General features: G+C 45.0%; 1 protein-coding gene across 4 annotated transcripts in view; it reads left to right on the top strand.

Moving 5' to 3' along the window:
* Positions 1–4,287, top strand: part of LOC137632971 (actin nucleation-promoting factor WASL-like) — a 70,775-nt gene extending 66,488 nt beyond the window's left edge. For all 4 annotated transcript variants that reach the window (XM_068365109.1, XM_068365108.1, XM_068365106.1 and 1 more), the window contains one exon: positions 582–4,287. In XM_068365109.1, the coding sequence (XP_068221210.1) occupies positions 582–752 (171 nt within the window). In that variant the 3' untranslated portion in view covers positions 753–4,287. The remainder of the gene's footprint in view (positions 1–581) is intronic.
* Positions 4,288–26,159: the final 21,872 nt, after the last annotated feature.

The following is a 26,159-nucleotide window of genomic DNA, read 5'->3' as shown; positions in this document are numbered from 1 at the left end:
AAAGAAATTTGGTCATGACATATGCTATTATAAGTTTTTGCCATTATTCAAATACATTTTGAGGTTTTGGTTTGACACTGCTTAAAAGTTTGAGTATGGGTTTGGTTGGAATTAAGATTTTCCATAAGCTCTGAAATTTAAGGTAAACTAAACTATAAGTCATGATGTTTAATTTTTAGTTATTTGTTTGAAATAAATGTATAAATTGTGTTCATGTCCAATGATCTAGTAAAGACTGATTTATTATAGATAGTTTATATTATTTTAGATTACCTTTTGATTTTTTTATATTTTATACATTTTCAGATGTCCTTAATCTAGGATTATATCTTTCATATTTATTTTTCCATACATGGAAAATTTTCTTTACATCAGAGCTTTTCCTCATTTTCCATGGTGGTTGCTCTTCCAACCTTTCTTTCAAAGTTTTTCTCCATTTATGTTTATCATGCATTGTTAGTTTCCTTCTCTAATTTTGTCTCATCTTACACATTATTTATGGCTGTTCCATCTCTATATTCACCTTTATTTTGGACTCCCAGATTTTTCCTATAATAATCTACATTCCTCTGCTATCATAGGTGAAGGATCACCACGAAGGTGGCCCCAAAGGTGATGGTCTTCCTCTAGAAGGAATGGCTTTGCAGTTGAGTCGTGCATTGCTGGTCCGTGCTCAGGCCATTCAGTCGGAGTCGGATGATTCCGACGAAGAGGAAGAGGACGATGATGAGTGGGACGATGATGATGCCTGAAAGAGGGCAAGGTAGCAGCAATGAAATTTAGAGAATGAATAGATTTGTGAGGCTACAATTTTGAAAGGTGGGTTTAAAGAATTATCGAGAGTTGAAGACAATCTGGCCAACTGTTTCGTGTTCCCTGTTCTTTTTAGTTATTATTACAAACTTCAGGGGTAGTTGGATTTAGTTAGATAATTTTAGGGCAGTACTGGATAACATCTCAGTACAGTATGTTTTTGAATAACCTTTGTATTATATTCTGTCCCTGACTTTAGGACCGCATATTTATATGTATAATAGGTTTATATATGTTAGATATAACCGTTCTGTCATAATAATATCAGTAAATGGCAACTTGGAGAATAAGGGATAATTAGAGTAATTCCTTGTTTTGTGTATTGTAAGCTGTTTTTGTTTTTTATTAAATAGTGGAACAATAATATCTTAAGAGCTCATGTCTTTGGGCAAATAGTAGACTTCATTGTAAATTTCATTTGTACTGTATTCTTTTCATATTAGCCTGAGTTATTTAGTGTCGTTTTTGCTAAAATAGCGAATAGTTCCTATAATCCACATCAGTTAGCCCTCTGTTAGATAATTTAGGTGATAGGTGACACAACGTTTTAAAGGCAATCTCACAGATATTTAGATAAATTAATGACCTTTTTATAATGTCAATAGCAATCTCAGGACAAACTAAAGCAGGTAGCAGGGTCTTGATAAAAGCTTCACTTATACCCTAGACTGTAAGTTGGTGGAACTGAAGTATGTTTCATTAAGCAGAAGTATGTACTGTATGTACTTCACACTTAATTCAAATGGCCTTCATCCCTCGGATGTTTTAGAATGATGAGTGCCACAGCTGAAGCTTATCACTGTATTTCAGATTAGCCATTTTTATCAAGAAATCCACAAATGTGGCAGATTTATGCAGCCAAAGTTGTTACAACCAGGAAGTTCATAATTACAAGGTTTGCAAGTAAAAATGATAATTACTGAATTGATAATTGCTCTTCTAAAACTTTCTGTTATATATCTGTTTCATACGAAGTCTAACCAGTTGATAATTCCAAGATGTAGTTTTAACTTTAATTTGTGTAAAGTAATTCCTCTATATTTGAAATGACTCATAAAATGATACCAACACCATCTTGAAACTCGGGTGTATATTAGTATACCAGAATTCAATGCAAGATTCTTGCATTTTTAAACTGTTTCCTTGCATGTGAGTTAGATGTTGGTTAACATTAATTGTGTCTAGTTTATAGATGATTTACAGGTGAATGTGTAGCTTTTTAGCATTTCTGGGAAGTTGGATGACAAAGATAGTGTCCATTAGTAAATTATCTTAGTGTATCTACAAGTGCATATTTTCATACGAGAGTTGCATTGCCATTAACTGGCTTATTTGTAAATGTAAGAGGGCAATCAGTTTTTAACCAAGAAATGGTTGCAAATCTGGTTGTTAGTTACAAAATAGAGAGGTGTATTAGCAGTCTCTCAATGCTAGTCCATTTAATGTAGATTTATATATATATAAAAACTTGATAACCTTAGCTCAAGAGAGGTTTTAGATCTGCAGTAAGGATATACTTGTGCCTTTTGCTCGATAAAGATAAGGAAGCAAATGCAATCAGATATTTTTTTTTAATCAAGCAATTTTGCTGCTCACAACTTCTGTACTGCTTATGCAAGGTAATTGCTTATTTAAAATGTATAATTATACACTTAATATATCCTTGGTTGAAGTATCCACAATTTGGAAGTATTCATATCATGCCACTGAAATATCCCTTAATACTTTTCATCTTGTGGTATACATTTTGGCAGGTTATTTTGCATTGCTTTGTTCTCAAATTACATGAAGAATTATCCATGGCCTTTAAATTAACCATTTTATGAAAAACACTTCACTTGGTATAAATTTGTATCTCTGTGATGGATCTTCTTCACAAGACTGCAAATGGAATCTAGATAACTAAAAAAGTACCTAAGTATTTGGATCTCTCAGATGCAAATGTATTTGTTTTAAATCGATAGTTTTCTCATCTTAACTCATTGTATATTTCTTACATTTTTCCTTCTTTCTCATTATCTACAGCCTTTACCTATCTCCATATGGGGTTGCTGTTTTGTGTAAGCCTTTTAAATCGAGAATTTACTCATCGTGACTTACTGTTATTTCCTACTTTTAATCCTTCTTCCTCATTGTCTACAGCCTATACCCATCTCTGTATGGGGTTGCTGTTTTGTATAAGCCTTCTCCATTCTCATCCCTCCTGGGCATCATGTTCTCTTAACCATAGCTCCTATATTGGTCCCTCTTTCATATTGGTCGACTGGTTTCCATCGCATCTCCCAGAAGAGGCAGGTGCCATTAATCCGTCTCACTTGTTGCACTCTAGGCCCCACTAAAGTGATTTTTCTGTCCCTAGATGCCTCTGCTTTTTTGCCTTCTGTTTCACTTCCTTCCTTTGTCTCCTTCCCAACTCGTGTAACTTTTACTTCTTTGTGCAACTATGGGGTTTTCCTTCCAGTTGCACTTTGTTGCTAAATGTCCTCCCTGGCCCTAGTGCTCAACCAGTAGGCCTAAATTGTATGCATCCAACAAAGAAATTTATTTGTGTGAAATATATCTTTATTAGAAGACTTTAGCTTTTTCTCATGAATGATTTAATTTTTACTAAGTGAGTAGATGTGATTGAAATTTGGAATGATAGTTCTTTTTCTCCATCTGTGCTTAACCTTCGTGAAAATAGAAATGGTGGAAACAAGGTTCTGATCTTAGTTGTTTTGTTAAATTTTCTCACACTGAGTCTTCTATACAGTATTTCTGTTTTAACTGCCAGGGAGTTGTCAACATTTACATGTCTTCACAGCGACTGTTTGAGTTTTCCAAGTAGCAGAAGTGTTTTTTTCTAATTAGATTTATTTGCCTTTATATGCTCATGGTTGCCATGAGAAAATAATTTTCCAGTTATTGTGATCCATGCATTTTATGTATCCTTGTTAATTATTTAATCGCTGCTAGATAAATTCCAGTCATGTTCTATTTAGGAACTTTGTTATATTCAAGTTATTTTACATTACAGTATTTTTATTCATTGTTTAGATATAGATTAATTTTTTATCATTGCTTCTTCACTGATTTTGATTTAAAGATTTGAGTAGTTTTCCCTGTTAAAGGCGGAAGATGATGTTTTAATACGAAGATGTGTGTACAGTACTGGATTCATGCTTTTTCATGAAATGGTGTCCAAGTTTATATTATCTTTTCTTGTGTTATATATATATATAAAGGAAGATAAATGTGAAGGTTCTTCATTTGGCTTTTAGTCATATTCACTATTGATCTTTAAAGAAGCTGATGGGCTGAGATTTAACAGCTATTTTATCATAGGTTGATATTTAATATCAGTTATAGGGAATTGGGTGTTGGTCTTATCTTCAGATGTTTTATCTGTTTACGATGAATCAGAATTTGTTATGGATCTGCTTCCAGCATAGTTTTCATAAAGATGTATGTTATAATAAAAGATTTGTTATTTCAGTCCCCTTATTTTTTTCCTTATTTCTTAGAATGGAGATTTTTTTTTTCCTTAAGAAAGTGTGTAAAGCGCTCCACACTTTGCTCTGACTACATGAATTTTGAAATTTGAAAAATGTTATTTTAATTATAAAATAAATTTTTGAATATACTTACCCGGTGAATATATAGCTGCAACTCTGTTGCTCGACAGACAAACTCTACGGAAAAACTCGCCAGCGATCGCTATACAGGTTGCGGGTGTGCCCAACAGCGCCATCTGTCGACCAGATACCCAGCTCTTATGTAAACAAAGACTCAATTTTCTCCTCGTCCCACTGCGTCTCTATTGGGGAGGAAGGGAGGGTCATTTAATTTATATATTCACCGGGTAAGTATATTCAAAAATTTATTTTATAATTAAAATAACATTTTTAAATATTTAACTTAGCCGGTGAATATATAGCTGATTCACACCCAGGATGGTGGGTAGAGACCAGTAATATATGTTTACATTTTATGAGCTAAGAGTTTTTTATTTCATTTAGAAGTTATTAAAATAACAAAAACAAAATAAATATGTACCTGGTAAGGAAGTCGACTTGAACAATTACTCTGCCTTTTAAGTACGTCTTCCTTACGGAGCCTCGCGATCCTCTTAGGATGCTGATCGACCCCTAGGAGCTGAAGTATCAAGGGTTGCAACCCATACAACAGGACCTCATCAAAACCCCTAATCTAGGTGCTCTCAAGAAATGACTTTGACCACCCGCCAAATCAACCAGGATGCGAAAGGCTTCTTAGCCTTCCGGACAACCCATAAAAACAACATTAAAAACATTTCAAGAGAAAGATTAAAAGGTTATGGAATTAGGGAATTGTAGTGGTTGAGCCCTCACCCACTATTGCACTCGCTGCTACGAATGGTCCCAGTGTGTAGCAGTCCTTGTAAAGAGACTGGACATCCTTTAAATAAAAAGACGCGAACACTGACTTGCTTCTCCAATAGGTTGCGTCCATTATACTTCGCAGAGATCTATTTTGCTTAAAGGCCACAGAAGTTGCAACAGCTCTAACTTCGTGCGTCTTCACCTTAAGCAAAGCTTGGTCTTCCTCACTCAGATGTGAATGAGCTTCTCGTATTAACAGTCTGATAAAGTAGGATAAAGCATTCTTTGACATAGGCAAAGATGGTTTCTTAACTGAACACCATAAAGCTTCAGATTGGCCTCATAAAGGTTTAGTGCGCTTTAAATAGAACTTAAGAGCTCTCACAGGGCATAAGACTCTTTCTAGTTCATTGCCTACAATCTCCGATAAGCTGGGAATATCGAACGATTTAGGCCAAGGTCGAGAAGGCAGCTCATTTTTGGCTAGAAAACCAAGTTGTAGCGAACATGTGGCTTTTTCTGATGAAAATCCGATGTTCTTGCTGAAGGCATGAATCTCACTGACTCTTTTAGCTGATGCTAAGCATACTAGGAAAAGTGTCTTTAGAGTGAGATCTTTCAAGGAGGCTGATTGTAGCGACTCAAACCTGTCTGACATGAGGAATCTTAGTATCACATCTAAATTCCAACCAGGTGTAACCAAACGACGCTCCTTAGTGGTCTCAAAAGACTTAAGGAGGTCTTGAAGATCTTTATTGTTGGAAAGATCTAAGCCTCTATGCCGGAAGACCGATGCCAACATGCTTCTGTAGCCCTTGATAGTGGGAGCTGAAAGGGATCGTCCTTTTCTCAGGTATAAGAGAAAGTCAGCTATTTGAGCTACAGAGGTACTGGTCGAGGATACAGAAACTGACTTGCACCAGTCTCGGAAGACTTCCCACTTCGATTGGTAGAGTCTAATGGTGGATGCTCTCCTTGCTCTGGCAATCGCACTGGCTGCCTCCTTCGAAAAGCCTCTAGCTCTCGAGAGTCTTTTGATAGTCTGAAGGCAGTCAGACGAAGAGCGAGGAGGCTTTGGTGTACCTTCTTTACGTGTGGCTGACGTAGAAGGTCCACCCTTAGTGGAAGACTTCTGGGAACGTCTACTAACCATCGAAGTACCTCGGTGAACCATTCTCTCGCGGGCCAGAGGGGAGCAACTAACGTCAACCTTGTCCCTTCGTGAGAGGCGAACTTCTGCAGTACCTTGTTGACAATCTTGAACGGTGGGAATGCGTAGAGATCTAGATGTGACCAATCTAGGAGAAAGGCATCTATATGTATTGCTGCTGGGTCCGGGACTGGGGAGCAATAGATTGGAAGCCTCTTGGTCAGCGAGGTTGCAAAGAGATCTATGGTTGGCTGGCCCCAAGTGGCCCAAAGTCTCTTGCACACATCCTTGTGGAGGGTCCATTCTGTTGGAATTACTTGCCCTTTCCGACTGAGACAATCTGCTATGACATTCAAGTTGCCTTGGATGAACCTCGTTACTAGTGAGATGTCTTGACCTTTTGACCAGATGAGCAGGTCCCTTGCGATCTCGTACAACGTCAGTGAGTGGGATCCTCCTTGCTTGGAGATGTACGCCAAGGCAGTGGTGTTGTCTGAGTTCACTTCCACCACTTTGCCTCGAAGGAGAGACTTGAAGCTTTTCAAGGCCAGATGTACTGCCAACAGCTCCTTGCAGTTGATATGCATGTTCCTCTGACTCGAGTTCCACAGTCCTGAGCATTCCCGACCGTCTAATGTCGCGCCCCAGCCCACGTCCGATGCGTCCGAGAAGAGAACGTGGTTGGGAGTCTGAACAGCCAGGGGAAGACCCTCTCTCAAGTTGATATTGTCCTTCCACCAAGTCAGACAAGACTTCATCTTTTCGGAAATCGGGATCGAGACCGCTTCTAGCGTCTTGTCCTTTTTCCAATGAAAAGCTAGATGGTATTGAAGCGGACGGAGGTGTAGTCTTCCTAATGACACAAATTGTTCCAGGGATGATAGCGTCCCTACCAGACTCATCCACAGACCTGACTGAGCAGCGTTCCTTCTTCAGCATGTTCTGGATGAATAACAGGGCTTGACTTATTCTGGGGGCCGACGGAAAAGCCCGAAAAGCTTGACTGTGAATCTCCATCCCTAAATACACAATATTTTGGGATGGGACCAGTTGCGACTTTTCCAAATTGACTAGGAGTCCCAATTCCTTGGTCAGATCTAGAGTCCACTTGAGATCCTTCAGACAGCGACGACTGGAAGAGGTTCTGAGAAGCCAGTCGTCCAAATAAAGGGAGGCTCGGATGTCCGATAAATGGAGGAATTTGGCTACATTCCTCATCAGCCTCGTAGACACGAGAGGAGCTGTGCTTAGGCCCAAGCACAGGGCCCGAAACTGGTAGACCACCTTTTCGAAAACGAATCTCAGAAAAGGTTGGGAGTCTGAGTGGATGGGGACGTGGAAGTAGGCATCCTTTAGGTCTAGGGAGACCATCCAGTCTTCCCTTCTGACCGCTGCTAAGACTGACTTTGTGGTCTCCATGGAGAACTTCGTCTTTGTGACAAAGGCATTCAGAGCACTGACGTCTAGAACCGGCCTCCACCCTCCTGTCTTCTTTGAAACCAAGAAGAGGCGGTTGTAGAATCCCGGTGATTGAAGGTCCGAGACCTTGACCACCGCTCCCTTCTTTAGCAAAAGAGACACTTCCAGTTTCAGGGCTTGTCTCTTTTCTTCCTCTCTGTACCTGGGAGAGAGATCGATGGGAGACGTCGCTAGAGGGGTTTTCGTACAAACGGGATCTTGTACCCCTCTCTGAGCCACTTCACAGATTGTGCATCTGCACCTCTCTTCTCCCAGGCTTGCCAGAAGTTCTTGAGTCTGGCTCCCACTGCTGTCTGAAGATGCGGGCAGTCAGACTCTGCCCTTAGAGGACTTGGATCCTTTCCTCTTCCCTCGCTTCCCTTCGGCACGAGCACCTCCTCTGCTGGAGGCTCTGCCACGAAAGGGCGGAATAAAGCGAGACGCTGGAGTGTCCATCCTCGGTCTAGCTGATAATGTAGGCAAAGGGGTAGCTTTGCGAGCTGAAGACGCAACAAGATCGTGAGTGTCCTTCTGCACTAACGAAGCGGCTATTTCCTTAATCAGGACTTCTGGAAACAGGCACTTGGAAAGAGGAGCAAAGAGAAGCTCAGATCTCTGGCACGGTGTAACTCCAGCAGAAAGGAATGAGCAGAGAGATTCTCGCTTTTTCAGGACTCCGGACACAAATGAGGCAGCAAGCTCATTGGACCCATCACGGACGGCCTTGTCCATGCAGGACATAATGAGCAAAGAAGTCTCTTTATCTGTAGAAGAGATCTTCCTGCTTAGGGCTCCTAGGCACCAGTCTAAGAAGTTAAAGACTTCAAAAGCCCTAAAGATTCCTTTCATAAGATGGTCCTGGTCCGATGATGACCAACAAATCTTTGAGCGTCTCATGGCAAGGCGGCGGGGAGAGTCTACAAGACTTGAGAAGTCGCCCTGGGCAGAGGCAGGAACTCCCAAGCCGAGAACTTCTCCCGTGGCATACCAGAAGCTCGATCTAGAAGAGAGTCTAGCAGGGGGAAAAGCAAATGCTGTCTTCCCTAAACTCTTCTTGGACTCTAACCAGTCTCCTATCACTCGCAAAGCTCTCTTGGACGAGCGTGCGAGGACGAGTCTAGTAAAGGCAGGTGCGGTAGAAGGCATGCCTAAGACAAACTCTGAAGGCGGAGAACGAAGAGCCACAGCAACAAACTGGTCAGGAAACAGCTCTTTGAAAATGGCCAAAACTTTTCTAAAGTCCAAAGAGAGTTGAGTAGACTTAGGCTCGTCCAGTTCTGATTGTTGTTCATCTTGATGTGCAGCAACATCGTCATCAGAAAGTTCCTCATCCGAGAACTGATGAGGAAACGGCAACGGAGTGGGTAACGGTTGGTTCGCTGAGTCCGGTCGTACTGGTGCATGCGTGACTGAGCCGGACGCAACGTCATGGACCTGCTGCACAGTCTGTGAGCTGTCAACAACCATGGTAGCGCGAGGACGCACAGCGTCTACCCGAGATTGTCTAGACTGACTGGGTTGCGCAGTGGAAACCACACTGGGTTGCGGAGGTTGACGCACCGCGTCAAAACAAGTCAACTCTGAAGGTTGTTGAATGTCCAGAACGTCAACACCCACTTCCGTGCGTCGCTTAACGTCAACATGCGGCTGGCAGCCCACACTGGAACGCATCGGTGGAGGAACTCCCTCAACTGGTGTACGTGAGAAGGTTACCTCAGCGTCCACAGGACGCACCACCGATCGCTTAGAAGGTTGTAGGCTAGTTGCTGCACTCGCTGCTGGTACGGCAGCAACCTTCTCCGCATGAAAGTCCTGCATTAGAGACGTAAGCTTGGACTGCATGTCTTGCAGTAAAGCCCATTTAGGGTCTACGGGAGCAGGTGCAGCGACAGACGGTGTTAGGGTCTGAAGCGGTACCGCTTTGCCTCTCTTAGGCGGTGAGCAGTCATCAGATGACGGCAACGAGTCCGAACTGACCCAGTGACTACAACCGGGACGTTGGACTTGTCCTGAAGGGACCGATTTACGTTTTAAAGGTCGTGAGACCTTGGTCCAATGTTTCTTGCGAGAAACACCTTCAGACGACGAGGTATAAATGGGCTCTCTCGTCTTAGGTAGGTAGGGGCGATCTTGGGTAGATACGCCCGATACCATGGAGGGAACGTCTGTTCGCTGATTAAAGCCTCTCGAATCCATTCGTCGTACGACATTGCTTCTCCCCTGGACTTGGGAGCTTGCAAGAGGTCCCGGACTAGGAGGACGACAGGCACGAACAGACGAACCCTCAAGCGCAACACTGTTCACAACACTATCACTTGGCACTTTAGCACTTCCCACTGCACTTTGGCACTTAAGCTCCTTAACATCCGCCATGAGCTGATTGCGGTCACTTGCAAGGGACTCAACTCTCTCACCCAGAGCCTGGATGGCACGCATCATGTCAGCCATCGATGGTTCCTGAGTGCTAGTAGGGGGGTTAGGAACAACCACTACAGGGGAAGGAATAGGTTGTGGGGCATGAGGAGAGGATACATCAATAAATCGAGAAGAACTTCTCCTAATCCTATCTCTCTCTAGCCTACGTGTGTACTTTTCGAATTCGATAAAATCGAATTCCGAAAGGCCCACGCACTCCTCACACCGATCTTCCAATTGACAGGTTTTACCCCTACAATTGGAACAAACAGTGTGAGGGTCGATAGAAGCCTTCGGAAGACGCCTAGAACAGTCCCTAGCATTGCATTTCCTAACTTTGGGAACTTGTGAAGGGTCAGCCATTTTGAATTGGTCAAGGGAAAATTCCAAAAACGATCTAAGTCATCAACAATGAATCCGTTACAAAAAAGAGTTCAAGAATTTGTTTGAAGAAAAACCCTGCACAGCGAAAGCTCAAAACCAGAATATAGTACTTCACCAATAAGATGTGAAAAACTCCAGTTTAGCAACAGCGAGTAAAGTACGTCTTGTCGACACCTCGACAGAGAGAAAATTGAGTCTTTGTTTACATAAGAGCTGGGTATCTGGTCGACAGATGGCGCTGTTGGGCACACCCGCAACCTGTATAGCGATCGCTGGCGAGTTTTTCCGTAGTTTGTCTGTCGAGCAACAGAGTTGCAGCTATATATTCACCGGCTAAGTTAAATATTTAAAAAATAGTATTTAATACAATGAGCTTCCTTCTTAAAGAGGTGGTAGATCAATACTGTACAGGTATACTGAAACGCATAGAACTTTGGTGAAATTATTTCATTTCATAAAGAGAACAAATATGTATATGAATTATATCCATAATTTTGATTTATTTTTTGTTGATTGTCCCCAATTGCATTGGGATATTAAGCCATCAAGAGGAATAATCAAAGAAATGCACTTTATATTAAAAAGATTAAGAATTCTCGTTTGGGTATTTTACAGAAAGTCTTCAACTTACAAACTTAATAGGTTTCAAGAATCTGTTTGTAAATTGAATTTTGTTGAATTTTGGCCTAGGGTACACCACCTAACTCCCTTCCCTATGATTTTCAATTGCAAAGCTCAAAATGATATTTTAATTATAAAATAAATTTTTGAATATACTTACCCGGTGAATATATAATAGCTGCAACTCTGTTGCTCGACAGACACATACAGTAAAAAAACTCGCCAGCGATCGCTATACAGGTCGCGGGTGTGCCCACCAGCGCCAACTGTCGGCCAGATACCACTCTCGATGTAAACAACGACTCAATTTCTTCTCATCCCACTGCGTCTCTATTGGGGAGGAAGGGAGGGTCGTTTAATTTATATATTCACCGGGTAAGTATATTAAAAAATTTATTTTATAATTAAAATATCATTTTTAAATATTTAACTTAGCCGGTGAATATATAATAGCTGATTCACACCCAAGGAGGTGGGTAGAGACCAGAGTTAAATATGTTTACATCGTATAAGCTAAGAGTTTTTTATTTCATTTTGGCAGTTATCAATATAACAAAACCAAAATAAATAGGTACCTGGTAAGGAAGTCGACTTAGACGATTACTCTGCCATGTAAGTACGTCTTCCTTACGGAGCCCAGCGATCCTCTTAGGATGCTGACAGACCCCCAGGAGCTGAAGTATCAAGGGCTGCAACCCATACAACAGGACCTCATCAAACCCCTAATCTGGGCGCTCTCAAGAAATGACTTTGACCACCCGCCAAATCAACCAGGATGCGAAAGGCTTCTTAGCCTTCCGGACAACCCATAAAAACATTAAAACATTTCAAGAGACAGATTAAAAGGATATGGAATTAGGGAATTGTAGTGGTTGAGCCCTCACCCACTACTGCACTCGCTGCTACGAATGGTCCCAGTGTGTAGCAGTTCTCGTAAAGAGACTGGACATCTTTCAAGTAAAATGACGCGAACACTGACTTGCTTTTCCAATAGGTTGCGTTCATGATACTTTGCAGAGATCTATTTTGCTTAAAGGCCACGGAAGTTGCTACAGCTCTAACCTCGTGCGTCTTAACCTTAAGCAAAGATCGGTCTTCCTCACTCAAGTGTGAATGAGCTTCTCGTATTAACAATCTGATAAAACATGACAAAGCATTCTTTGACATAGGCAAGGATGGTTTCTTAACCGAACACCATAACGCTTCAGATTGGCCTCGTAAAGGTTTAGTACGAGCTAAGTAGAACTTAAGAGCTCTAACAGGGCATAAGACTCTTTCTAGTTCATTGCCTACGATCTCCGATAATCTAGGAATATCGAAAGATTTAGGCCAAGGACGAGAAGGTAGCTCATATTTGGCTAGGAAACCAAGTTGCAGAGAACAAGTAGCTTTTTCTGACGAAAACCCGATGTTCTTGCTGAAGGCATGAAGCTCACTGACTCTTTTAGCCGAGGCTAAGCATACCAGGAAAAGAGTCTTAAGAGTGAGATCTTTCAGGGAGGCTGACTGCAAAGGCTCAAACCTGTCTGACATGAGGAATCTTAGGACCACGTCTAAATTCCACCCAGGAGTAGCCAAACGACGCTCCTTAGAGGTCTCGAAAGACTTAAGGAGGTCTTGCAGATCTTTATTGTTGGAAAGATCTAAGCCTCTATGCCGGAAGACCGAGGCCAACATGCTTCTGTAGCCCTTGATAGTAGGAGCTGAAAGGGATCGTACTTTTCTCAGGTATAAGAGAAAATCGGCTATTTGGGCTAAAGAGGTACTGGTCGAGGATACGGAAACTGACTTTGCTCCAGTCTCAGAAGACTTCCCACTTCGATTGGTAGATTCTAATGGTAGACGCTCTCCTTGCTCTAGCAATTGCACTGGCTGCCTCCTTCGAAAAGCCTCTAGCTCTCGAGAGTCTTTCGATAGTCTGAAGGCAGTCAGACGAAGAGCGTGGAAGCTTTGGTGTACAGTACCTTCTTTACGTGTGGTTGACGTAGAAGGTCTACTCTTAGAGGAAGACTTCTGGGAACGTCTACTAGCCATTGAAGTACCTCGGTGAACCATTCTCTCGCGGGCCAGAGGGGAGCAACTAACGTCAACCTTGTCCCTTCGTGAGAGGCGAATTTCTGCAGTACCTTGTTGGCAATCTTGAATGGTGGGAATGCGTAAAGATCTAGATGTGACCAATCTAGGAGGAAGGCATCTATATGTATTGCTGCTGGGTCCGGGACTGGAGAGCAATAGATTGGAAGCCTCTTGGTCAGCGAGGTTGCAAAGAGATCTATGGTGGGTTGACCCCAAGTCGCCCAAAGTCTCTTGCACACATCCTTGTGGAGGGTCCATTCGATTGGAATTACTTGACCTTTCCGACTGAGACAATCTGCTAGGACGTTCAAGTCGCCCTGGACGAACCTCGTTACTAGGGAGATGCCTCGATCTTTTGACCAGATGAGCAGATCCCTTGTGATCTGATACAAAGTCAGTGAGTGGTACCTCCCTGTTTGGAAATGTACGCCAAGGCCGTGGTGTTGTCCGAGTTTACCTCCACCACCTTGCCTCGAAGGAGATTCTCGAAGCTTATCAAGGCCAGATGAACCGCCAAAAGCTCCTTGCTGTTGATATGCATGCTCCTCTGACTCGAGTTCCACAGACCTGAGCATTCCCGACCGTCCAGCGTCGCGCCCCAGCCCAAGTCCGATGCGTCCGAGAAGAGAACGTGGTTGGGTATCTGAACTGCCAGGGGAAGACCCTCTCGTAGGCTGATATTGTCCTTCCACCAAGTCAGACAAGACTTTGTCTTTTCGGAAATCGGGATCGAGATCGCCTCTAGCGTCTTGTCCTTTTTCCAGTGAAAAGCCAGATGGAATTGAAGAGGACGGAGGTGTAGCCTTCCTAGCGAGACAAATTGCTCTAGGGATGACAGCGTCCCTACCAGACTCATCCACAGTCTGACTGAGCAGCGTTCTTTCTTCAGCATCTTCTGGATGGAGAGCAGGGCTTGATCTATTCTGGGGGCTGACGGAAAAGCCCGAAAAACTTGACTGTGAATCTCCATCCCTAAATACAGAATAGTTTGGGATGGGACCAGCTGCGACTTTTGACTAGGAGTCCCAATTCCTTGGCCAGATCTAGAGTCCAATTGAGATCCTTCAGACAGCGATGACTGGAAGAGGCTCTGAGAAGCCAGTCGTCCAAGTACAGGGAGGCTCTGATCTCCGATAGCTCGAAACTGGTACCCCACATTCCTGTAAACAAACCTCAGAAACGGTTGGGAATCCGGGTGTATAGGAATGTGGAAGTATGCCTCCTGAAGGTCGAGAGAGATCATCCAGTCGCCTTCCATAAATGCTGTCAAGACAGCCTGGTAGACTTCATCGCGAAGTTTGTCTTGACAATGAACACATTGAGGGCACTTGCCTCTTACGTACTCCTGCAGTGAACATGGCTGCCAAATCATGGAGCCATCCCTGAGGGACTTGTCTCTGCAGAGAACGTGGCTGTCAGATCATTGGAGCCATCCCTGAAAGCCTTGTTTATGCATGACATAATTGTAAAGCAAAACTTCAAAGGCTTGAAAACAGCTGTGAAGTTGATCTGTAAAATCTTGGAGCGTCTCCTGGCCAGGCGCCAGGGAGAGTCTACGAAATTTGAGAAGTCTATCTGGGCAGAGGCAGGAACTCCCAAACCGAGAACTTCTCTCGTGTCATATCAGACTCTCGCTCTATAAGCCAGTTTAAAAGAAGGGAAAGCAAAGGCTGTATCCCCCAAACTCCTCCTGGTGATAAACCAGTCGCCTAGCAAACGTAAAGCTCTCTAGGAGAGCGAGAGAGCACTAGCTTATAAAACAACGGCTTCGAAGTAGCTAGGCCTAGTGTAAGCTCTGACGTTTAGGCGAACGAGGAGCAGCAGTTACAAAAAGATCCGGACAAAGATCCTTAAAAATCAGCATGATTTAATTAAAGTCCATAGAGGGCTAAGCAGCTTTAGGCTCCTCTCCGTCTGACAGAGTCCTCAAGGGAATATCAGTAGGAGGGGGAACAGCAACTTCCTCATCTAAAGGAACCTTGTCCGATAATAGCTGAGTCTCAAGCAAGGGAGAGACCTACCGTGGTGGCAATGCTTTACAAGCAGAGTCCACACGCACTGGTGCATTAGTAGCGGACCAGGACGCAACGTCATGTAACTGCTTGACAGTCTGTGAACTGTCAACAACAACAGGTGCGTGAGGACGCACAGCGTCCACTCGAGACTGCTTTGACCGCCTAGATTGAGCAGTCAAAACAACTCTAGAATGCGGAGGTTGACGCACAGCGTCAAAACAAGTCAACTCCGATTGTTAGCGAACGTCCTGAACGTCAACAGGAGCATCAGCAAGTGGCCTAACGTCCAAATGTGGCTGAAAATCCACACGAGACCGCATCGAGTGTGGTTCTAAACAACCTGACTGACGTGACTTAGCTACGCCAACGTCACCAGGACGCACAAAGGAACGTTAGGTTGGCTGAAAGCCAGGATCTCGATGAGATAAACGGCTAGGCTCAACGGACTAATCGGCAGAATAGTCTTCCATAAGGGAGGCAAGCTTATTCTGCATGTCTTGCCGTACAACCCATTTAGGATCAACGGAAATGGTTGCGGTAAGAGACGAGGGTAACGTCTGTGACCGCAAAACCTTGCCAACAAAAAGACTCTCGGAGTCTGTGTTACGCTTTTGTTAGGCGGCGAGCAGTTTTCCGATGACTGCATAGGGTCAGAGCTGTCCTAATGGCTACAACCAGGACGCTGGACCTGTCCTGAAAGGACTGACTTTCGCTTAAGGGCCTCAAAACCTTGTTTCAGGTTTCTTATGCGAAAAGCCTTCGGATGACGAGGAGAAAATTGTCTCTCTCGCCTTATGGTAGGGGAGATCTTGGTAAGATACACCCGATACCATAGAGGGAACGTCTGTTCGCTGATCAAGGCCTCTCGAACCCATAAGTCGTACGACATTACTTCTCCCCTGGGCTTGGGAGCTTGCAAGAGGTCCCGGACTAGGTGAACGACAGGCACGAACAGACGAACCCTCGGTTACGCAACACTGTAACACTTTGCGCAATATCACTTTATCACTACGATTTTCTGTTTGCACTTATTTCACTGAAATCGAAACTTTTACTGATTTCTACCTGAAGCACGCAATTCTACCCTCATCAAAAGGTAGTAAATGCGAAATCAGTCGTATAATGCAAGCACATTAATACCAGCAAAAAACAGTAAACATCTTCTAAGATAAAAAATTCAGTGGCTGGGGAAGAGACTAAACACTAGTTCATTCAAAACTACGTTTTCAATCCCTCACCGTACATTGCCTGGGGACGAGAATAAAACTAAAAACGTTTTATCCTTTCTCCCTGTACAGAGACTAGGGACGAGAGTAACTCGAGAACAACGTTACCCGCTTGAACGGAACGTTTTCTCTCCTCTCTCTCTTGATTTCGCACCTAAGAGAAGAGCCCAATTACGTTTCATCAAAAAAACATGTTATTTGACCAAAGGAAAAAACTGAAAGGTTTTTCAATTAAAAAGTTCCTTTAAAATAGAATTTAAAACATTTAAGCTTTGAAAGAAGAATGAACGAAACGTCAGAATCGATTTACTCTTTCTGCAAAGTGAAACCGTGATACTCTCTCTCTCTCTATCGTAACGATAGAGCGCAAACTGCGTAGCATAAATAAACTAAACGTTAGTTCATCTTTGAAAACAGTACAAAGACTATTCAAAGAAAATCTTTCATAAAATATTTATGAAAAATATTCATTTAAAAAGTTTTAAATCATTAGCTCTTTAAAAGCTATTTACGATTGAAAGGGCTCAACGTTGTTTAACTTCGGTTTCCAAGTTAGGACCGCCTACTCTCAGGAAAGGTCGCATATAACGGATTTTGAGCGAAGCGAAAAATCTATTTTTGGGTAAGATGGCCATGTCGTCCTGATGGAAGTTCCTTAAAGGCAGCTTCCTAGGGTATATTACAACTACGGCGATATTCCCAGAGAATTTACCTTAAGGTACCCAGAATTCTAACTCCTGGAGCGAGTATCCCTAAAAAAGACCTTAGGGATATCGTAAATACCAGTGGACGTATTCTTGACACGCCTCATAGCAATCTATACCCCGAATAGAGTTAACACTTCGTAGGGGTCAAATGGCAAGAAAACGAAAACGATAAGAAAGGGGGGAGCCGTTCGTAAGGCATCTCTCCTCCCCGTTTCGTAAGCGTGCCCTGCGCCGCTCGCGGCGCCATCTGTATTCCTTGTAGCGATACACGAGGTGCTACAGATACTGTATGTAGGGAGGGGTCCTACAACCCTTTTCTCTCTTTTTTTTTTTTTTTTTTTTGAAAAGGGACAGGGCGGGTCCATCAGGACGACATGGCCATCTTACCCAAAAATAGATTTTTCGCTTCGCTCAAAATCCGTTTTTTGGGCTCAAGCCATGTCGTCCTGATGGAAGTATACCAGAGCATTACTGTATCTGTGGATTCTCAATACGTGCCGTACTCCTCAGGAATGTTTCTTAGTCAACTCGACTGAAAGACCTAAGATGTTACCGTTATACATCTTTTCACTAATCATAAGCCATGAAAGCGCTTCCTGCCCACTACAGGGAGGAGTCCTACTAGACTCTAGAAACGAACGAAGAGTACATATACCTATGTATGAATCACTCGCCAGCCAGTACAATATAGTGGTCTCACTCTATATGAAGTAAAGCATAGTTCTTACGGAACTACAGCATTCAAGGGAAAAATCCCGACCAGCACCCTGGTCGAAGTAGAAATAGACAAAAAGGTTATATCTGCGTAGGATTAAACTTGCTGCCGCCACCGTCCTCAGAGAGGGGTGGATCCCTTTATGCTAAGGAAAGTATAAACCAGTGCAACAAGGCTTGCATTAAGGAATAGGCTATTATAGATATCCCCGATTAATATACATAGGCTAAATGCTCAATAATTAACATGAAATCAATATAGGTGAAGGAGACGCAAGGTTCCCGAGAACAAGTTTATTGAGTAACAATAAATAGACATGGTTACCACAAATATATACATATGATAGGTGGATGACCAACAATTTACACAAGTACCGTAGTGCATGGATGTATGGTTATCTGAAAGAAAACAATCAGGTCACTTGTCGCATACCAAGGTATCAAAGTTAACGTCCATGTTACTATCCACTGACATTAGCGTCAGCAACGCTCGGCACACCTGTCTGTACTTGTGCTACCATCACCATAACGCTGGAACAGTCACTGTGGGCTCCCAGAGCCTTCACTACTAGTTATACCAATGCATATAACTATACACTCACCCAAGAATCAAAGTCCCAAATAATTCCACTGTTCCTCGCAGAGTTAAACAGCAGGGTTAACGACGCAACCAACTGCTACCACAGACCTCTTTAGCTGCTCCACTTGCTTAGCATAGTGGCGAAAGAATACCCTGGAAGACTTCCAGCCAGTGTATGAACGAAGGTGTTCAAAATCCATAAAGTTAAAGAAGTTTAAGGATGAAGCAACTTTCCTCGGATCATGACCTGCGGGTGAACTGTCAGGATCCGCTCTGCGAATAAAATATGTAATTTTCGCCCTAAGCTGATTTAAAGATAAATTCGAGCCCGATGTTTCTCCTCTGAATAGTTGGCCCCCATGGAAGTCTGAAGTTCTACGAAGATAGACCTTTAGGCATTCTACGGGACATAGAGATGCATCTTCTTTCAGAGGGCAGATTCTCCAGGGACCCCACCTGTTGGTGGGCAACTCGTTCTTAGCGAGAAACGTAGGGTCCGGAAACAGGTTCAGTTCTCCCCCATCCAGGAACTGAACCCGGCCCTCCTCTCTCGAGAGGGCCACAATCTCACTAACTCTGGCCCCAGAAGCAAGGGCAAAAAGGAAGATCACTTTTTGAGTCAGGTCCTTCAATGCACACTCCTCATTATCCAGTAATGAGGCAAAATAAAGGACTTTGTCTAAAGACCACGAAATAGGCTTTGGAGGAGCTGAAGGTCTAAGCCTTGCACAGGCCTTCGGGATCTTATTAAACATCTCGTTAGCGAGGTCTACCTGGAAGGCATATAGAATGGGTCTTGTCAGAGCTGACTTACATGTAGAAATCGTGTTAGCCGCCAGCCCCTGTCCGTGGAGGTGGATGAAGAAGGATAGGCAGAACTCCGTAGATATCTCGTGCGGATTCTTGTCTTTGACAAAGGCTACCCATTTCTTCCATGCTGATTCGTACTGCCTTCTAGTAGACTTACACTTATATTCTTCCAGGAAGTCGATGCTATCTTTCGAGATTCCGAACCGTTTCTTCACCGCTAGGGAGAGAAAATCATGAGCTGCAGGGTCTGGGTTTTCTGTAATGAAGCGTAGACAGTCGACTTCTGGACTTGCTGGGACAGAACTGGGTCCGGGAGTGGTAGAAACTCTAGTCGTAGTTCCAGAGCCAGAGGGAACCATACACTGTTCGGCCACTTGTGGGCCACTATTGCTGCTACTCCCTTGAAGGATCTCAGTTTGTTGAGGACCCTCAACATCAGATTGTGAGGGGGAAACAGGTAGATCCTAGACCATCTGTTCCAATCGAGGGACATCGCATCTACTGCTTCCGCCAAGGGGTCCTCGTATGGGGACACATGTCTCGGCAGCTTCTTGTTGTCCTTCGTCGCGAAGAGGTCTATCTGCAGTTCTGGGACTTGTCTCAAGATGAAGGAGAATGATCCTGCGTCTAGGGACCATTCCGACTCTATCGGTGTAACCCTGGATAGAGCGTCCGCGGTCACATTCCGGACTCCTTGAAGGTGAACTGCTGACAGGTGCCACTTCTTCTCCGCCAGTCGAAATATGGCTAACATTACCTGGTTGAGAGGTGGAGATCTCGATCCCCGCCGATTCAGACATTTCACTACCACCTCGCTGTCCAGTACCAACCTTACATGGATCGAGTGACGTGGGGATACTTTCTTCAGGGTAAGAAGCACTGCCATAGCTTCTAGAAAGTTTATGTGAAAAGTCCCAAATAGCTTGGACCAGGTCCCTTGCACTTTTTTCCGATGGGAGTGACCTCCCCACCCTACCTTTGAGGCGTCTGTGTGGATTGTCACTGACGGGGGGGGTGGTTGAAGAGGTACTGACCTCTTTAGACGACTGGCTTGAGACCACGGTCTGAGAAGAGAACGTAGCCGAAGTGGGACCGGTCTCTTCAAGTCCCTTCGCTCTTTCGATGCAAAGGTTCTCCAGACTCCCGCTGCATCTTTTAGCTGTGCTCTTAGCACTGGGTCTGTTACTGATGCGAATTGAAGAGAGCCCAAAACCCTCTCTTGTTCGCGTCTTGATATCCTCTCGGAACCTAGAAGTCTCCTGACAGACCCCGCTATTTCCTTCCTTTTCGACATCGGAATGGAAAAACGGTGTGACACTAGATCCCAGTGAATTCCCAACCACTGGAACCTCTGAGCTGGAGAAAGACGAGACTTCTTTCTGTTGATCATGAAACCTAGATATTCCAGGAACTGAATCACCTGTAGGGAAGCCTGCAAGCATTCCGCTCTGGATGCTGCCCACACCAACCAATCGTCCAGGTAGGCTACTACCTGGAACCCTTTTAGGCATAACTGTTTGAGCGCTGCGCTCGCAAGCTTCGTAAAGATCCTTGGGGCTATGTTTAGCCCAAAGGGCATCGCTCTGAAAGCATAGAAAGTTTTTGTTGTAGCTTGAATCCTAGGTAGGGGGAGAGACGGCGACTTATTGGAACGTGCCAATATGCGTCTGACAAATCAATGGAGACGGTATATGCCCTCTTGGGCAGTAAGGCCCTTATGTGTTGTAACGTTAACATCTTGAACTTGTGGTTCACTATGAACTTGTTGAGTGGTGACAAGTCCAGAATGACTCTGAGTTTCCCCGAGTCTTTCTTGGGAACACAAAACAGCCTCCCTTGAAACTTGATGGACTTTACCCTCCGGATCACCTTTTTCTCCAACAGATCTTGAATGTACTCCTCCAAAACGGGGGTGGAGTGTTGGAAAAATTGAGGGCACTGGGGCGGAGTACTGTACCAACTCCAACCCAGTCCATTTTTGAGCAGGCTGTGGGCCCAGGGATCGAAGGTCCAGCGATCCCGGAAATACTGTAGTCTCCCACCTACCGGCGACACTTCACTTTGACTGCCCTGCAGTCTTGCCTCCCTGGCCGCGACCACCTCTGAATCCTCTTCCCCTAGAGGGGCGTCTCGCCGAACCTCTGGGTGCACCTCTGGGCTTTGCTCGAAACGTGGTCGATTGCCCTTCGAACACTGGATTGAATGCCGGGGATGCTGATGACACGGCTTGGGGTACCCATTGGAAGGTGGTCGGGGTCTGGGCTACCAGTTGTGGTACCGGAGGCAAAGCTGGCTGCTGCTGCTGCTGTCGTTGTGGTCTGAAAGGCTTGGCTGGACGGGAAGAAAACCTCGATTTCTTCGCCTTTCCTTTCGGCTGAGGGCCCTCATCAGGGGAAGACTTCCTCTTAAGGGACAGGCCCCACTTAAGGAGAAGATTACGGTTCTCAGTGGCTACCTTGTCCACCACCTCTTTGACCACTTCATTGGGAAAGAGATCTTTACCCCAGATGCTAGATGAAATGAGTCTCTTGGGTTCATGCCTCACTGTGGCCGAGGTGAAAACAAACTCTCTACAGGCCCTCCTCGCTTTGACAAAGCAATAGAGGTCCTTAGTCACCGTGGCCAGATGGATCTTGGCCATTACCATGAACATCTCAGGCATCTTGGGGTCGCTAGCCATTGTCTCCATGTTAGTCTGGAGAGACATCGAGGCTGCCAGGCGCTCCTTTGTGTCCAATTCCCTCCGTAGGAGGAATTCCGACAACTTGGGAAGGTTTTCGCCGAACTGCTGACCTGCAATGTCGGCGTCCAACTTCCCAACCGAGAAGGTGAGGTGTACCTCCTTCCAGTCCTTATTATCCAGCGGCAAGGCCAACGACAGTGGTTTGCATTCCTCCAGAGATGGACACGGTTTGCCAGCTTCAACCGCCTTCAAGACGGCCGCGAACCCTTTCTGCATAAAGGGGAAGGCCCTAGCCGGGGAGGATACAAAGGAGGGGTGCTTCTTACTCAAAGCAGCAACTTTAGAGTTTGAGAACCCCCTCTCCTTCAATGCAGATGTTAAGGTAGCTTGAGCCTTTGAGTGATCCAGGATGATCACCTCCTTCGGTTCCGTCTCCTCCTTCGAGGCCGGCTCCTTCTTCAGACGGACATAACAGTCCGGGTAGGCCCCTCTACTGGGCCAGAATTCCACCTCCTCAAGGGGAACTGAGCCCAGTTTCTCCGACATGACGATCTTCCCGATCGTCATCGGCATGTGCTCGGCATATCTCCACGGGTTGGCATCCGAGCACAGAGGAAGGTCCTTCACGTTGAGCTTCTTTGGAGGTCCACGTGATGCTGTGATCTTCTGCATCTGGAGCTCCAATGTAGCGGCGTTCTGATTATTCTCCCTCTGCATCTGTTGGATCATACCAACGATGGAAGAGAGAGCCTGTCCCAGCTCTGCTGGAAGAGCGGACGAAGTAGAGGGGATAGGTTCAGGGGTCTGAACCGGAACGTCTGAAGGTACGGGAACCTCTTCCTCCACGGCAATAGGATCTTGATCCTCCTCCTCACCCTCTGCGAGGAGATCCTGTTCCGCACGGTCGGACAAGTCAGACATCTTGTCATCCAGCTGGATGTCCTGCATGGCATCCGTAACATCCTCCTCCACTGGGATCTGGACGAGAGGGATCTCCGGCCGAGGCTGGGGAACAACAGCGTCAGTGGAAGCTTTGGGAAAAAGGTATGCCCTCATCTTCTCATTAGGAAGATAAGGTCCAGTGGTGTTCTTCTGAAAACCCCTAACCCATAAACGGAGCTTCTCCCTCGCTGCATCCCTTGACTCCGCCGACCTAGGGGATTCAAAAGCCTCTGATAGCAGGTTAGTACATACTGCACATACCTGCGGATCCCAGTAGCGATGGTCATCATTGGAGGCTGCGCAAGCCGCGTGCCTCCTACACGAGACATGTCCGCAAAAGTTCTTGCTGCGGACATTGCAGAAGACACTATCACATTTCGGATGCTCCTCCTGTAAAAGAAGAAAATTTCCATGAATATCAAGTGAATTTCAATTCACATGTAAATATGAGTATTCACAAAGAATAAGGGAAAGACACCTACTTGTGAAACACACACAATCACCTGTGGAAGCCCACCAGCCAAAAATCACGTAGTTAGTCTTTACTAGAATAACCAGAGATCATATTTCCCAAGGGAAATTAGGTGTAGCTCACACCTAAGGTAAAATTTTTACCATTCTGGCCAGGGATGAAAAGAATTCTCTTTTTTTATCCTTGTAAGGCGACACCAAGTGATTGCACAAAGTAACACAAGTAAGTTAAAAAAAACAGTGTTGTAACCTACTATATCATGGTCTCCCTTGGTTGAATACACCACCCAAGAAAGAACTGATACAGTACATGAGGGTGGTGTGCCGGCCGGCTATTGCCGGTCAGTACCCCCCCCCCCCCCTTTTTCCAAAGGTAGATCTTAAGTACACAACTCCAGATCCCCCCTATTGGGGAGAACTCCAGATCCCATGCCTGAACCGGCCGGCAGTGGTTGCCGGTCCGCAGCCACCCGGGTAGCACTGTGTTGCCGGCCATCACTCTTAGTGGCCGGCTAACCGGGCAGTGTAGCAGGCCGGCCGGCAGCGGTAAGCAAACCCCGCCGGCTGGCCTCCACACCAGGTAGCGCTCGGCTGCCGGCCGCCACTCATAGTGGCCGGCAGATGAGCAAGAGACCGGCCGGCAAAGGCATATAACCACCGCCGACCGACAGCAAGAGAACTGGAGAACACCCCCCCCACCGGCGGCCGGCCTGTAGGCAGAATGAGTGCCGGGCTAAGAGGCTATGAGCCTCTGTGCCCGGCACCCGAAAGAGTGCCGAGAGGAAGGGGAGACACTAAGTCAGGCTTCCTAACCGCTGCTTACTGAATCTACAGACGGCAGCGGTGGAGGGACCAAGAAAGGACCGGGCAGCACTCAAAAGAAAGGGTCTCTGCCGGTCGGCACACTCTGCCGGCCGACAGGGGACCACGTCAGTTCCCCATCCTAACCTAGGCTAGGTACGGATGCGGACGACTGACACAAAGGAAACGGAAAATAGAAGGGAAGTACAGAGGGTCCTATCCAACCTTGCCTTGGTTAAGGGTCATTCCCAACTAAGAGAGCTCATCTCAGCCAGAGAAATCCCGGGAGGGAGGCCGGCACTACTGGCTGCCTCCCTAAAACCAAGGCAAGGAAGGAATTGCTATTCCAGAAAGGGAACATATCCCGAATCCAGAACGGCAAAGAGGACAAGTCTGAGGGGTCACCGAGCGAAGGGATCACTACAGGAACCCAACAAGGTGATCCAAGGAGGATAAACCCCCTATGCCCGTGTCAGTCAGCAAGGGAGACTCTGCCCCACGCTAGACCAACACGGACTCAGACTAATACACTGCTGTACTGTCCCCCTCTGAACCAATTCAGTTGGAACAGGAAGGTACAGTACTACTCCAGCATAGATATATTTGAAATTTAATTCAAACAAACCACTAGAGTTAAGCCTAAGGCTTAAACAGAAGGAAAGGGTTTGCCCCTTCCCCGAAGAGAAGGGAGCAAACGGGGAAACAGATAATATTATAATGACCTAAGACAACCTAGCCTAGGCACTAAGAGAATCGATTACCTAATTCACCGAAACTCACTCCAATACTATCTTGGAAAGTACTCGAAAAAAGCTTATATGTATAACGTTGCCTAACGCTTTAAGCAATATAAAATCACACTTGGAAGACTAATTATCATGCAGGAAGTACAAGGGCCAACTGCTAGCCTACGAAGACTAGTGTTGGTCAGCCTAGGCAAAACTTTTGCCAGGCACACTACTATCGCATCATAACAGAATTCCTAATTAAGCTAAGCAGCTAATTATTAAAGCGCAAAGGGGCTGGGAACGTCGCTCTTGCTAACAAATAAATCCTATTCTAGCGAGCGACAGCGTCCATGACGCCTCCAGCAGGCAACAGCTCTTGTATCAAACATAACTCTTTTAATTACAGTGATACCTCGGTAGTCGAACGACTCTATACTCGAACAATTCGGAGTTCGACCAAAATTTTCGAGAAATTTTTGCTGCGGTGCTCGACCAAAAATTCGGTACTCGACCAGCCGAACACGTGACGACCGCATGGGCTTTGTGATGATCGCGCCATCTCGGCCACTCTCGCTTGTTCGGGAAGCATCAGTTCTCTCGAGAGCGTCACTCAGACAACGCGCGATCAGCATTCGTTGTGATTTAGTGATTTTCAGTGCTTTTAATTGCTTTTTTAGCTTTCATAATGAGTCCCAAGAAAGTAATGAGTGTTAAGGGGAAGGAGAAGAGGAAAACAGTGCGAACAACGATCGAGTTGAAGAAGGAAATTATAGCGAAATATGAGAATGGTGTACGAGTGTCCGATTTAGCGGTAGAATACGGAATGGCGAAGTCGACCATTTCTACGTTTTTAAAGCATAAAGAAATGATTAAGAAGGCGAATGTTGCAACGGGAGTTACGGCGGTAACTAAGCAAAGGCCACAAGTGATTGAGGAGATGGAAAAGTTGCTTTTAATATTTATTAAAGAAAAACAGTTGGCCGGGGAAAGTGTTAGTGAAGCGTTCATTTGTGAAAAAGCGTTGCATATCTATGAAGAATTAGTGAAGAAAAGTCCGAGTACCAGTGAAAGTGATTCATTTACATTTAAAGCGAGCAGGGGTTGGTTTGAAAAGTTTCGTAATAGAACAGGTATTCATCGTGTTACTAGGCATGGGGAGGCAGCTAGTTCGGATCAAATTGCAGCCGATAAATACGTGGGGGAATTCGATCGGTACATAAATGAA

The sequence above is a fragment of the Palaemon carinicauda genome, chromosome 42 (genome assembly GCF_036898095.1).
Source record: "Palaemon carinicauda isolate YSFRI2023 chromosome 42, ASM3689809v2, whole genome shotgun sequence".
Lineage (NCBI taxonomy): Eukaryota > Metazoa > Arthropoda > Malacostraca > Decapoda > Palaemonidae > Palaemon > Palaemon carinicauda.
The sequence above is the reverse complement of the archived record's forward strand: the minus strand, read 5'-3'. Positions and strand labels throughout refer to the sequence as shown.